The sequence below is a fragment of the Phoxinus phoxinus genome, assembly GCF_949152265.1.
Source record: "Phoxinus phoxinus genome assembly, chromosome: 24".
Lineage (NCBI taxonomy): Eukaryota > Metazoa > Chordata > Actinopteri > Cypriniformes > Leuciscidae > Phoxinus > Phoxinus phoxinus.
In genome coordinates, this window is record NC_136899.1 from 11,783,418 (window position 1) to 11,799,385 (window position 15,968).

The 15,968-nt window shown below is 40.1% G+C and overlaps 1 protein-coding gene across 15 annotated transcripts in view; it reads right to left on the minus strand.

Annotated features, from left to right (window-relative positions):
* sulf1 (sulfatase 1) overlaps positions 1-15,968 on the minus strand; it is a 78,841-nt gene that overhangs the window by 17,574 nt on the left and 45,299 nt on the right. For all 15 annotated transcript variants that reach the window (XM_079601104.1, XM_079601102.1, XM_079601098.1 and 12 more), the window contains 3 exons: positions 4,659-4,886; positions 3,012-3,251; positions 2,078-2,229 (listed from right to left, as the gene is read on the minus strand). In XM_079601104.1, coding sequence (XP_079457230.1) covers positions 2,078-2,229; positions 3,012-3,251; positions 4,659-4,827 — 561 coding nt within the window. In that variant the 5' untranslated portion in view covers positions 4,828-4,886. The remainder of the gene's footprint in view (positions 1-2,077; positions 2,230-3,011; positions 3,252-4,658; positions 4,887-15,968) is intronic.

Sequence of the window (15,968 nt, forward strand, 5' to 3'; positions counted from 1 at the left end):
AATTGTTATTTCATTTTTCTGTATTTATTTGTAATTTATTTATTTGAAGTATTTGAAAATATTATATTCATAACCAATAAGGTAACACTTTGCTTTGATGCTAACATCAAACATGCTAACATTCTGTCAATTTATACTAACCCAACCTAACAGTCTACTTACTGTGTATTCTAATGAGAATTAGAGAATTGACATGTAGCTGCAAAGTTACTTTTACTAAAGTGGACCATCAAAATAAACTAACCAAAAAAAACCTTTAGTCAGCCAAATCATTCATGTTATGCAACCAACATGCAGAAGAAAAACATTTTTTTTTTAAACATTTTTGACAATCATGATTAGGATGTGTCAAGAATATTGAAAAAAACTATTACTTTTTACTTGGTTACACTTCATGACATTTTATAGTTTTCTTAATTTTTATCTTATTCTTAATCTTATTCTTTATCATGGACACTATTATTTGTTATTGACCCACATCAAAATAACTAATGCCCTGATGCTAACAACCCGGTATTGAGCACGACAAGGGTGTCGACTGCGTCACTCAACGGTAATAGAGGTTTGTAGCCCTCCATGGGTCTGGTGTTTTGACAACACTATGGTCTCAATCTTACTGCTATGAGGCAGCAGCAGGAATGCACACAAGGGCTTGGGGGTAACAATCACGTGATACTGAAGCCGTAAGCCCTTTGATGGCAGCGCTCCTGGTCTGGGCTGGTTGTGGGAAAGTCTCCATCCCCCCCTTCTACCCTCCCCATTGCTAAAACATGCAGCTACCGGCATCTGTGGGAGTGAAAATCTAGTGGAAGTTATTGTTTAGAGACGTGCTCAGTGGACCTTGTTCCTCGGCATTACAGTATGTCACTTCAGTCTCTGTTGTACCACTAATTGAACCAACATGTTTGTTTATTTTGGAAAACTATTCAGCATCATATTGAATGTTTGAGTGAAATAGCATCCGAATGTACCTAACCTGTCCAATTCATCAAATATATTTTGCCTGGACTGAAACAAACCGTGCCTTTGCAGCAAATTCTTAACGATTCACTTGACTAAAAGGCTACAGGTGATTTGAAATGTGTGGCATTCTTCAATTCATTCTTTGCAAAATTTGGGGAAATATTTCTGCCCAAGATGTTCTTCTATACATTTATAGCTCTGCCTACCCATTTAATTCCTTCAAACATGAATCTTAACCTTTAAACAGGAACTTAAGTGTTCCTAAGGGTTTCCAGGAACCACTTGAACACCTAGCCACAAAATACCTCCAGACCTAATGGAGAAACCTTCAGCCTAGTGCCTCTCCGCTTGTGGGTAACTTAACACCTTCATCCAAGCAGGTTATTGACATCCAAGTAACAGTCGAAACATTTATTTGCTCATCCCCTTAGACTGCCTCCAACTCATGTATGCCCAAACCATGAAACCTCAGCACAAATTCCACGTTCCCCAAACACATGCTACCTGAGAAACAGCCATGAGAAGATCCAAAACCTTGTTTTAACAGCAGCTTCAAAACACTCTAGAGATGGAAGGTGGCCATATCAAATTAAACTTTTTAAACTCAGAATATCACTTCGGTCATAATGTAGGCCTTGCAGAAGGATGGTAAAAGTCTTGGATGACCTGCAAACTATGGCTGTTTGAAAATGGCATATATACTCTGTACACTGCTTGCTAAAGAAATGTAAAAGCAGTATGTGAAATAAAATGCTGTACTAAAGTAGTATGCCATTCTTAACAGTCGAAATGTCCACCCCTTTCAAAGCAGCAGCACAACAACAGTGGTTGTTTCCAAAAGAAACTTTGCCCCGAGGACATCATCTCTCTGCCTACCAAGTCTTATTCAACGTACCCACCTGATGATACACAAGACACCGGTGTAACTCCCCATGCCCCCTTTAATCTAACCACATTCCATGTGGAGTCAACCAACCCAAATTTTATGTGTAATTAGAGGCCTGAAATTAGTTGAGAACAGAACATACAATTGAGCATAAACTGAAAATTGAGTTTAAAAGAAGCCTTTGGCACGCTGACAGGGCAGTGAACTTATGTGACCAGGCACACATACCTTGGCATAATCTGCGCCGTGCTTCTCCTTGTTCCCATTCCGACATACGGTGTAATTATAGAAACGGGAATTTTTGATCAGCCCCACCCATTCACGCCACCCAGGTGGGATGTAGGTGCCGTTATACTCATTGAGGTACTTCCCAAAGAAAGCTGTGGGAAAAAAAGACAACATGTAAACTTGAGTATGTTCAGTGAGGTCGACGCAAAGACTAAAATTATCATTTTATGACAACTGTCTCAACACACTGCCTTTGAACAGTACCTGTAAATATCTGTCTCTACATTGTATTCATGTCTTCTCTACCCTTTCCCCTCAAAGCTAAGCCAAAACATCTTCCAAAAGAGCCGGGCACGCAGCCAGTCTGCCCTAGAGAGTTAATTGTAGACTAACACATCAGCTGGAAACCACAAGCAGTGGTAAGGCCAGAACCCCTGTATTCAGGGTCAGAACTTGCTGTCACTCAAGACACACAGCACTGGGTTACCAGAATGTTTAGCTTACATGAACCAGACAAAATTAAAAATTCCTGTAAAACTTATATTTGCCTTTGAGAAACATATGTGAAGCAAAAATCCTGTGATATGATAATGTAAACTAATAATATTATTAATAGTAATAAACTTTCCTGAATACCTTCAGGTCAAAAGCATCATATGAGCATTATAACTTATAACAGACATTCCAGTTTTACATTAACACAATTCTGATTAAAAAGATTAACAAGTATCACACACACAGTTTTAACACGTTAAATTAAAAAATAAACCGTCAAATTTGCGCATTATTTTTGATAGCTATATTAAATTAAAACAATAATTAACAAAATAACTGTTTTTTAGGGAAGTGAACATTTATGAAACAGGACACGATGCAAACTGTATTCAACCCTGTTTTGAATCAAGCAGGTTAGAATGAGTCATCGGTTTCTCACCTGTTCGGTATCCAGTGTTGTTGAGATAAACGGCAAAGGAGCGTGGCTCATGCTGAGCTTGCCATGAAGGCGAGGAACAGTTCTCGTTGTTGGTGTACGTGTTGTGGTTGTGGACATACTTCCCAGTCAGCATGGAAGAGCGTGATGGACAGCACATGGGCGTAGTTACGAACGCATTTGTGAATGAGGTTCCACCGTCCTCCATGATCTTGCGAGTTTTGTTCATCACCTGCAATGAGCCTGACACACAAAGCCAGACAAATGCAAGTTCAGTTATGCATGTTTGAGAAGTTCAAACCTTTAACACGTCTTAATATTCACTACACTGTCAAAAGTAGCCCCATGAAAGTGTTAGATGGGGAAAAGGATCCCTGCAGTTCTGTGGCAATGCAACAACTGGTTGTGGTTCCAGGACTAAGGCCCTTATCCTCTTAGATGTCTGAAGGAAGCCATTAAATATTGAAATAGGAAATAAGTCAAACCTGTGATGACAGTCTGAGATTGAGACCCATTGGATGTTATGCTCTGAGAGGAAGGAACTTGATCCAGTTACAACATGCTTACAATATGGGACAGCTACCAAGAGAGGGACTTGGGTGGCAGATCAAGTAGACCAACAACAAGCAAGCAAATGTTTCCAGGACTGAAGTCCGAGAAGGCTAAAGTATTTTTCTTTCCTAGGCTGAGTTAATAATGAACAACTTAAACTAAACAGAGCTCCTACAAGAGAGGACAGAAAAATCCAGCATAAATGGTCACCAGCACATTTGAATGCTGGTGTGCTGGTGTTCTCACAAGGCTTTTTAACTAGTTAAACCAGCATGACTGCCTTGGTTTAGCTAAAACCGTAAATAAACACTCCCGAAGCTATTCGAGGTCTTTAAGATTACAAGGCTGATGTGTTGGAGGAGCCAAATTCTGAAGGAACATGACCCTCCAGGATCAAGACCTTCGTCAGCTGTTATCACTAGAAATATCATGGTCAACCTGCATTACCAGCTATGACTGGCTATACTGGATTAACTTGGATATTTGTTTTGGTGAACAGAACAAAAACACTAAACATTCTTAATTTAATATACATTTACTTAAGCAAAATTGCTCTGCATATCAAGTCTTGTTTAAAAAAAAAATTAAGTTTATGCATAAACCAAGAACATCTGACAATGGGGTAAGAAAAAAAAAAACTTAATTTTCTTAACCCATTGGGAGATATTTTTCTTGTTTTATAAAAAAATATTAATTTTCATAAATTTTTCACAGAAAACAGATTTCCTCAAGTAAATGTACCTTGATTTAAGAATGTTTAAATATTTGTACTGGAATAATAAAAAAAAAAAATTAAATAAAAACTAAAAATGTATTAATTCAAATGTCTCCAAATATTGAGGTGGAGTGTGCAAATTCAAACATCTAAATCAGTGAGGTCAATAAAAATCTGTTTCATCTGAAGTTCCATTCCCATGTTTCTCCAAGTATCATTATGGTATTTGAAGATCTCTACAGTAACTTTCCAGACGACTTGCTTATTCATAACTGATGCGTGCCGAGTGCTGACAAAGCCTCAAGAGAGTCTATGAGGTCTCCACCTCAATCGTCTGCAGAACAGATGGGCCATTAATGATGAATTGCATCTGGTATACTCACCCAACTCCACATCCTGGTCATCTGTCATGATGAGTATGATGTTGGGTCTGATGTTTCGGCGGTCACCTTGAACCCGCCCACGCAGGCCCTGACCGCGGGTGGTAAAACCAAAGCAGACCAGTGGGGCGGCCAGGACCATCATCCAGGCCAGGTTCACCAGTTGCATCATGGGACTGCGTACCGGGCTTGAGAATGCGATTTAGAAGGCTGGAATCCTCACAAGGTAATCTGTTTTGGGGGAAAAAAGCAAAGAGATGATTTGCAAAGAGGTCAAATCAACTGTTATTTTGTTTAACAGGAATTGGAGAGACTAAAAAGTACCACTTTTCCTTCCTTCACAAGACAAACGACAATTCCAGATCATTGTCTGGGAAATCATTCGCATCTGTTTTAAGCTTGAAGCCATCTATTTTCACATCCATCCACAAGCACAGGAACAGACCATAGAAAATCTCAACCTTTGCACTTGAAAATAAACACCGCACACCCTCTTAAAGGAGTCAACACATTTTAAACTCCAACATGCTTCCAGGATGTGCATGCACCAAAATTACATTAAAGAAATAAAATAAAAAACACTAGCTGAATCTTTTACAGAAATTTGCTACTTAACGAACAGTAAACACAAAAACTCTAAACCCTACCTGTACAGTTCTTAGCTTAGCAGCATCACATGTGCAACAATACACCCAATATCTTTACTTCAGTCCTGCACTCATATTCACAGACACTTTCTTCAAGTCAGAAAGGCCTCAGTGTCTCTCTCCGTGTGTGCAGACAAGCCAGTTCTTTCTTTCTAATCAGTCACACTACTTCAGTACTATTGAGGCTTTTCTATTGGCTATTAGGGGCTGCTCTGGCCCAAACCCAGCCAATCACATTTTATGGCAGAGCTGTCAGTCAGACGGCCCGGAGCATGTGACCCCTAGCGGACACCCGGTGGGAATTACGAAGCCAGTACAGGGGGTAGAGGGTTCCGCTACATTAACCCTTGTGCTGTGGTCGCCAGTCACAGATTTACACACTGGACCCCTTTTTACACAGCGCTGCATTCGCTCTACGCCAGCAAAGATTACTCAATGAAATCATTCATATTCCACATGTCTTGAGTTTTTGTACTTATGCATGAGTTGAATTTTCACATTTTAATTTACCTGACGACTAGCATGCGCAAAAGTAGGTTTGATGGATATACAGTCCAATTTCTCTCTGAGTTTATTGTATAAACCTTATGGAGGACCATATTGCCTGTGGCCTCAAGCTGATCTTTGTCTCCAATCAGTGAGCTGTTAAACAATATGGGCATTTATGCACCTGAGGCTCGTCGCATGGCATTCATTTGGCTTGATAATTTTGCTTGCAATGAAAATGGCTTAAGTCATTTACGCAACAATAAGACCAGTGAGAGTAGAAATAAATTAGTAAATTAGAGTCAGCACTGGTGTTACAGTATCAACTCAAGGCCAATGTGTCCACATTCAAACTAACAATACTCCCTTCAGAATTAGTGATGTAAATCAATTTTTTATTTGTTTTTATAAATAAAATAAAAAAGACAAAGATGGTCAAACACAAGCTTTTTATTTTATATCTTAACACTCTTTTACCATTAAAACCAAAGCTGCATGCTTGGCTGCTGTACAGTCGACTGATCATATCACAAAAATTGATATTGACAAGCGCTGTTAAACCTACTGAGAACATCTTAGAAATTTTACTTTCTAAGCTTTATCATTCTCAACACAGAGAACGGTGCCGCATAGCAGCATCAAGAATATTGATATCTGATTAATGGGAGGCACTTTTCATTTACTCACTCATGACATTCCCAAAAAGTTCATGTAATATTTGCAATATTTTACAACTATTGCCTTTGTATTGCTTTTTTGTAACTTAAAAGATTTGATCACTATGAACTATGACTATGGATTGATACCAAGGTTAAAAAAAACTTGCATGGATTTAGAGTGGCATTAGGGTGAGTAAATAACGTCCATTTTAATTTTTAGGTTTAGACCATCCCTTTAAGTTTCACTGAGTACATCTAATGTGACATCCAAAGAGGAGCTGTTGAATGGAAAACCATGTGCTTGTCTTTCTCCATCATTGTGCAGATGATGGTCTGCCTCTCAGATGGGTCTCTAAGTGCTTTTTTGGACAGAGTGGATATCAGACAGGCAGCATGAGGGATAGTCAGTCCAGTCACCCTGACAGCACTGTACAAACACTGGCGCTGTTTAGACAAACAGCAGGGAATGGCAGGGTCCAGTCAGACCAGAGTGCGCAGACACACACACACACACACAGCGTGACTTCCAGATCTCATGAAAACTTCCTAAGGCCCAGAAAATATATGGAGAACAACTCCTTCAAACGTTCATTTAGACATATGCTTCCTTTCCATCATTTGTTTTATGTCTACACTGTGCAAATTAGCTTGACTTTTCTCATCAGTATTCAATTTAAAGTGCTAAATCCTTTCATTGACCACCTTATGTGACAATACACGATGCACTATTGTGTGATGTGCCTCCAGCTATTTTAAACTAACATTATTAACTTCAGCCAAAATAAAATGTATATATACATAAAAAACTCCAGATATGAGCCAATACTGTGCTGTTTAGCTAAATCATGTGTTCCTCAAGCAACCATGAATTAAACTGTCTCTGCCCTCAATGATGACACATTCACCCTCGTTCCAGCACTGTAATTTTAGAATAGTCGACCCAAAATAGCTCTTTTATTTTCTTCCCTGGAGGGAAAAGGGTCGTGAATTATAATTTTGTTTTAATTACCCTTATTACTGTGAAAATGTGTTCCAGTTGGTGGCACTGGCAAGAACATAAACCACTACTTTGTTTTTCTTTGACGCTCTGACCCTTTGCCTGCGAAAAACAGACCTGCTATCCTCCATTTCCTTGAAAAATGGGAAACAAAGCTTCCACACTCCCATGGCTCCCTGACACCGAATCAGCACTGGGCTGGTTTGCAAAAAAGATGTGATGTTTGTGTCTGAAGCCTTCAGTGGAAAACCTGGTGACTTCCTCTGGCTTTAGTCGAATGGTTATTCAGATTAATGTTCTTGTAATGTGCAAAACAAAAAGTACTTCCAACTCACTCGCTTTAAATACGTCTTATGCAACTATTTGTTATAAATTTGTTACAGTTATATTGCAGTACGGTCACTGTGATTTTGCAAAGACAGACATCTTCCTGGATCAACATATTTTGTTGATCCTGGATCAACATATTTTGTTGATCCTGGATCAACATATTTTGTTGATCCTGGAACAACATTGCTGTCAGAAAATGTAGTCCTAACTCTATACCCCTACACCAAACCATTCCCATAACTTATCCCTAAAATCAGAGAGAAATGATTGGTGAATAACACTGATGCAGAAACACCTCACACTGGTTGTAAACCTAAATCTGACAAACTGTAAACTTGTCCCTAAAATCTGATTGGTTGATTGGAATGTTGTTCCAGAATCAACAAAGATGATCCAGGAACATGTTGTACTTGGTGAAAATCACATCCACTGTTGAAGTACAGTGGATATCTGGAGATGGAGTGTCCAGATCTCTGCAATAAACTCTGGAGAGATCATAAAGAACTGTCAAATTTTTAAAAATATATTCTGAAAAATAATTCTGAGATCTTTTAAAGATTACATTAGTGTGTTAAATGATTAGTGAAAAATACCTAGTGAACACTAGATGACAGCAAATTAAAAGGAAAATTACTGATAAATACATTTATAACAAATTTCATAACTTAAAATAATTTTAAATTGTAGTTCATGGTCTTCATTCACCCCAATCGGCTGCGCACATTTGCCAAGCGCTATGCCTTTGTAGACCTGCATTGCTGAGGAACACAAGAAAGCTTTCTTCTGGGTCACAGATGAGCACCAGAGCAAGCATCATCTCAGCTCCTTATTGTTTTTAGGGATTAGAGGAAATGACCCAGTAAATTAGCCTCTACTGTACTAATCAGGGCTAAGCTGGCCGAATAATATTTGGAATTTATTAAGGAAAAAAAAGGTCTCGAAGGTTCAAAGGAGCAAAACAAAAAGGCTACTATTTGACTTTTCAAGCCTGACACACAGCTGCCAAAAAATAACCCCTTATGAAAGAGGTGCAATTTTCAGATTAATGGATGACAGGACCAGGGTCCTTCAATACGATCCAAATTCTGTACTTCTATGATTTCACTATGCTTTCTTCCCCCCCTCCATGTATACTAAAGCATCCAGCATCCCTCCCACCTTCCTACCCACATAGCGGTGTTTTCTACCATGTAGTGCTATCAGAGACAGCGAACTCAGAGGTTCTTGGCAAGCAAAAAACCGCCACTGCTGCTTGTGGTAAAGGCCCAGACCACGTACTTTCATGCGCCCTGAACCCCCTTTGACCCACGTGGTAATGTGGGGTGGTTAACCCAAACCTCAAACACCTGGAGTCTCAGAAGACTCTCCAAAACGAGGTCTGCCGAATTCACAGAATTCACAGGTAAGGAAAGATGAGTTCCTGAGGAAGAGGCCACACGATTAAGATCAGAATGTCATGACCCGGCACATTCTTTCCAACCGCGCTGTGTTTAATAACTTCTAGACTGCATCACGAATAGTCTGGTTTCTGTCAATCCCTCGTCCAGGAAGACGAAAATGGCAAGGCCGCATTCGTCACATGTGCGATCAGCTTCTAAAAATCGCTTAAATGAAAACCCTGATCCCCGTCAGCTTGAAATAATTCCTTTTAAAGCAAAGCACCATGCAATAACTCGTCCTTCACCATGGCAAAGTTGTTTGTGCATCTTCATTGCAAATGAGAGTCCCTTGTGAGCCAAGAACGAGTATAAATCAAACCAGATGGCACAGCTAAATAGCGAGTCAGCCATTCATAAATGCAAGGTTTCCATAGACAAACACAGTCTCGAGGGCTAATCCCCCTTTCCATTCCCTCACTATAGAGATTTTGCTCGCTCCCTGTAAAGAAGCCAAATCACTGGAGAACAATCAGCAGTAAGAACACTTCACAGTTTATTGGTTGTGACAGTTGCATTTTAATTATCAAAGAGTCCAAGACAAGATTTGTTTTAACTTTAATGGCGTTGTTAAATCGATTTTTGCGGGACGACGCTCAAAATATCCCATTACAGATATCGCTGAATGACATGAGAAGGCTAATTCAATTAAATTGTTCATTTTTGGGTGGACTGTTTCTTTAGGATCATCTTGTGAGTTTTACATAAAAGACAGGCTAGTTAAAGACATGGGCTAGATCGTATAGGGACATTCACATAAATGACTATTTCTGCAGTGGCTGTTTGCATATTTCTGTATGGTGATTATTCCCATCGGGGGAGAAATGATTACTTAGCCACATAATTTTGAGGTTTGGATTTCGCAAAGTTTCTTTTTTAGGAATCAGCCAGGACTTCGCTGCTCCATCCACAGCGTCAAACCCTACGGTGTCGTGGAGGACCGTGGCCAGGGCACACCGCACGAGCCTCCGTCAACAAGAGCCATCCGCCCACATGGAAGCAAGGAAGGCCAACAAAACTAGTGTGATGTGACCAGTTTTAGAGTGTGTAGCTCCTCTTTGCTCAATCACTTTCAGGGTACATTTTGTTCTCACTGATGGAACAGACGACTGATTATGCGGTTAGAACAAGAATGTGGAATCCGACTGAAGTGGCTTCAGTTTGTTCTCACGCCACTGGACCATTCTGCTTAATCACTGTAGAGTGAATGGATACACTGCAGTCGCATGAACGACAGCCATGCCAACCGACTCGCACGCAAACACCTTTTCTAAATGGGAAAAGCACATGTAGCTTTGGCTTCTCTGCCTGAAAGCTCAGAAGAAACTTTCAGATTAGTCACTGAAACTTGCTTCAGCAGATGATGTTCTAGTACATTGCATTCCTATCTGTACTAATTGTTATAAAGATTTTGAATTAAGACTCTTTTTAAGTAATGGGAGCTTCAGCTTCAAAGTAATGAGAGTAAATAATGACTTTAGCATAATGCTAATGTGTACAGCAAGATAACATTTCTACTTGAAAAAAAATATTTAAATCACAAACAGAGAAAGCCCAATTCCTCCATTTGAATGACTACAGAAGCTCCATAACAAAAGCCACCTTTACAAGCCAGAGCTTTGCCCTGGTAGACATACAAGTTACAACCCCAATGGGAGAAGGTCTTAAAAAAAAAAGTTCTCTCAAATGCAAGCCGTATGCTTGAAATATCCAATTGATGTTCCTATGTAGCTTTTCTCTTTTGCACTTGCCATGTTTGTGAGCGCATCTATGACTTAAGCCGAGGGAAGAGAAGCTTTTCTAGCTTTTGGAACAGCTGAGCAAAAATCTCCAAAAATCAAATCAAATCAGGAGCGCCAGCAGTTGTCAACAGTGTGATGCCAGCCAGCATAAAAATGCCAATGTCCAAATAAGAACATGGCCTATGGATGCCTCAGCCTGTAGACTAAAGATATCCATCCTGACCACAGTACAGTATCTGGTGGTTTTTGAAGAAATAGACTAAAACATCCAAATTCTATTGGTTGTGTATTTTTGTAAAAAAAAAAATTAAAGCCAAAATGCAATAAGCCTTTACAAGATATAGATGAACTACTATGAACCATTACTTCATGATTTCGGTTTATTTTTAGAAGCTTTTATAAAAACTAATTTCAACAGGCACTGGACTATATTTAGCAGAGAACTGTTAGTGTTTAACCACCACATTAAATGGCATAAATGCTTTGACAGTGTGGTTTCACTTCGGGGTCCTGTTACCTGAGGGCTCCATCTCATTAATTATAAATGTATGCAAATATCATTTAAATAATCTGCCTCCCACAGACTTCAAAGTCTTAAAGTTTTGTCTTGAAGAGGCTCTTTGTGGGGAGCAGGAATCTCAGTCATTGAGAATTGGGGCTACCCAGCATGACGCAACAAATAAAAACCTGGCAACGGACAAAACTATCCTGTGGCAGCTGGTTAGGACAAAAACCCAGATTTAAGGCACTGATATACTCATGGCAAAGTTCTTTTTTGTTCTTTGCTCAGGGTAAAAAGATGTGTGAAAAACCTTTGCAGTGGTATACCGTTAACAAAACATCCCAACGCAACCCTCGCTGCTGGGAGCGGAAGTTAATATGTAAATAAGTGCTTTCCTCTCAGTCAGAAAGTAAACAACAAAAATGACAGTGGTGACAAAACCACAGTTAACAAAGCATGATGTGGATACGTTTCTGCATTTCAGCATTCCAAACAAATCACGTCACTTTTATTTATAAAGCACTTTATATAATAGATTGCTTTAAAGAAAGCTTTAGAGTATTAAAGATAAAAAACAGTGTCACTTTCAATTAGAATTACAACTTCAATTTCTACATAAAGCATCTCCAGCGTATTATTTTTTTTGCTCGCATTTTTACAGACTGAACAGATGAAATGAACCGGAGAAGATTTTCACATCAAAGAAGGGAGTTCCAGAGCACACATACTTATTACGTAATCGCCACAGACCAATGGTAGTTTGAAACTGGCAAGTAAAAACTACAGAAGCGAAAATTAAATGAACTTCGTTTTGATCTGATTTTGTTCAAAAAGACGTCACAACAGTTTGTTCTTTGATTTGCTGATTAGCTTGAAGTCGTGGCCTTAAGATGGCAGAAAGAAAACATTAGGACTAGAACAGATTAAGTCATTTATTCTTCTGTGAACTTGTGCAGACAGTTTGAGATCTAATACTTTTAAACATTGATGCCATGGCCACTTTAGTTCTCCCAGGCTGCCACGCTGCTTTGCTATGCCAGCTCACATTAACATGTTCTCCAGTGACACCAGCCTTGCACACACCCTCACCCAGCTGCAGCTGATGGCAGTCGACCGTGCCATCGCACAAGAACCCCAGCCACTGAGCCTCACTCACACCTTTAAGCCCACCCAAAACCCCTCTTTAATCTCCAAACTAAGCACATCACTACCCTTTATTTCTAAATACCAAGGCATGGGGGCTGGAGCCACCTTCGAGAGTTTTATGATTTTTCCATAATCCAATTTACTACCACCAGAGAGGCCGCTGAAGTCACGCTGTCTGAGAGAGACGGTGGAGCTATAGGTGACCTGTACTGTGGCATACATGACTCCGGAGCGCCGGTGGGTGCCGTCCAGCATCTCAATGACTGTGGGAGAGAAAGAGAGAGCAGCTCACAGGCTTAAACATACAGGGCACAGAATTCAGAGCTAAGCAAATTCCATTCAGCTCCTCCTCGGCTTGGCTTTGGGAGAGATTAGCTTTCTCTTATGAAGGCCCAACTCATTAGCCACCTGCAAAGTCGGCACAGCATAAACCAGTCAAAGCTTCAGACCTCCTCGACATTCTCCGGCTACTTACCCTGCTGTTTAAACGCAAGTACAATCGACTGAGATTGCCAGGTAGGACTGAAATCAGCTCTGACCAAATTTGGCAGAGTTCTAGCGAAGCCTAACAGAGATTCTTCCTGGCGTTTTTGCTCGAGTTGGAGCAGCCGAAGCAAGCCATCCTCGCCTCTCTCGGTCAGCTGGGAGGTCTCGCTGGAGAGGTTTTCAGGCCATTCCTTTAAGTATGTGGTTAATGAAAGAAGCAAAAAAGCAGATCTCCATAGACAGCATAATGGAGGAGGGGCAATGTCAAACATTTGGCCTTTGATCAACTCAGTATATGACAAATAACAGAGAAACAGACACAGTAAAAGCATTTTATGGGTCTTTGGTGGGAGGGGGAGAAAAATTAATTACAGCTGCAACCAGCCATACCATAATAAATGTGCTTTGTCTTGAGAAATGCTTTCAGAGCCTTTGACGTATAGTTCATATTCTCCACAAAACATACATCACAAGTAGAAAAAAAGACTTTTAAAAGTCCAGATTGCAGTATAAAACCAGTTAAAGAGAACCTCGCAAAGAATATGTTTCATCTTAATTTCATTTTTAAAGAAATATTCCTCTCTACCACAGTGGCAAATACACCAAACACATTAAAATGCCACAAAGAAAATAATCAAATTGCTTCAGTGAGTTTCCACTGACGTAACAGTCTTGAATAAATAAATCAATGTCTTTTCCATGAAATCAGTGGCCAGCTCCCACATGAAGAACATAGGGAGCCAAGCAAATCTGTTTGAGCTGGAGTATCCTTACCGCTTAAGTGATCCTAATATTATGTGCAGTTCGCTGACTGAAGACGCGTGGCACCATTACAAGCCTGAAGACATAAATCCCTCACTATTATAGAAGAGGTGCCACCAGGCCACATCTATACCCATGGGGGGTTCTGTGTCTTGGAGAGCAGGTTAGTCATTGAGACCTGGCCACAGACGTATAGAGATTAAATGACCCATGAAGATCTGATAATGATTGATGAATATTCCTACTGGAACTCGTCAAAACAAAATTATACTTTTTAACACTATATTCTTTAACCAGGAAGAAGGTCAATTCATAATCAGGTCACAGAAGGGCACAGGTAAAAGGAGGAGAGAGAAAAAAAGCCAGGTAAAAACAGAATTAGACTGTGATTCACTTTAATTATTACCCTTAATGCTACATTGAGCCAAACTGAAATGTGTTCAAACCCCAAATATAAATACTTGGTCTACCAGCAAGCGCACACGGCAGGCCTCAGCACTGGACCATATGGCCTGTCTGAAAGTGGAGAGATTGAGACAGTGTTACTCCATTTAATGCTAGGATCAGCTTTCAACTCGCACTTAGTAAGTCCAAAGTAAGGGACTTAGGCCCTGTTTACACCTGGTATTATGATGTGTTTGTCAATCGAGACATTTTTAAACCATTTCTGTCCTGATTTATTTGATGGGAGGGTGTATGGCGGGGGTAAATGTATGGGCTTTTCCCGATCTTTGAATCTAATGGATAATGTAAGCTCACGCAATTTACATATAAATGCACCCAGATAAGACGGAACAACATACGGAGAGCAGCAGCTTTCGTTTCTGCTGACAGCCACAAGGTCCTGCCAAATGCTGTGAGTGCGTTAGAAATCAGGAATGGTGAGAACATTGTGCTTGGTACATTTTTCATCAACTAACCTAATTTTGGGTCTTCAGCTGACAAAGTTTAAATCTGGCTAGTGTGGTTCCCGCAATGTTTACACGTTTGGTCAATAGAGTAGAGTTTTTTGTGGCTGTTCGAACACTTCCGACCACATGAGCGTTTACATTACGAAAGCAATCCTGCCGAATGCGTTTTTGATCTGATCGCCCAAAATGCATCTTAATATCAGGTGTAAACAGGGCCTTAGTTGCTTTACCTCAAATGACAAAGCGTGATCACGTGGTGTCATGTCAAATGGGCTGGATCACAAACTTGATGCTAGCAAAGCCACCAGCACTGTCCAGTGCATGTTAATTTGAGACTACCTATTCTAGCGAAGACTGTGGCTACCTGAATGCTGAAAATGTACTAAGGGCGCTTTGGAACCAAATTCCAGACTGTTTTTGGGTGGGGTAAGTGGGTGCATAGAGGGCTCTGTCAGCAGGCCCCAGTCAGAGCATTTCTGTCATAGTGTGAAATGGTACACTTCCAGAATGTGGGGCATGTACAGACAGAATCTATGCAGAAAAAAAACGACAATGAGAATACCCATCCCTGACCCCGTCTGTCACTCTGCTATATACGAGTGGGATGTTACTCCTAAAAAACCCTATTTGTTATCCATCACAGACACACGCAGAAATGCAACCTGTAATTTGTACTCCGATGCTCACTTCGCCAGCGCTTGAGGCGTGAATGCGTGTGGCTTTGTGTTTTTTTTTTTTGAAGCGTGCGATCACATAATTTGTAACGTAATTAACTTTGAGTGCACTGGCATTTCTGACACCTGTACTTACAGGTCACGCCCCATCCACCGGCTGTATGATCTTTTCAAAATCACAGGATTCATTTTCAAAAGCTGTGCAGCCAAATATTCACGTGCATTTATGAATCCACAGTCAGCAGGCCAAACCTAAAAACGCTGAGTGCCAGAGACAAACATGCCATATGTAAATTAGCCTGAGCAGAATTCTGCAATGCCCTCTGGGAACCTCAGCTGGACAGTCTTTTTCTAATGAAAGCCTGTTTCAGCCTAAGAGTGAAAAAATCTAGTAGTAGGTGTATAAATTTATATACAATACAATTTTAAATAAGAAAGTTACATTCTAATTACAGAAAAAGTAATAATTTTAAGTTGCAATCGTGAGATGTAAAGACGCAATTGTGAGAAAGTTGCAATCACAAGAGAAAGTATG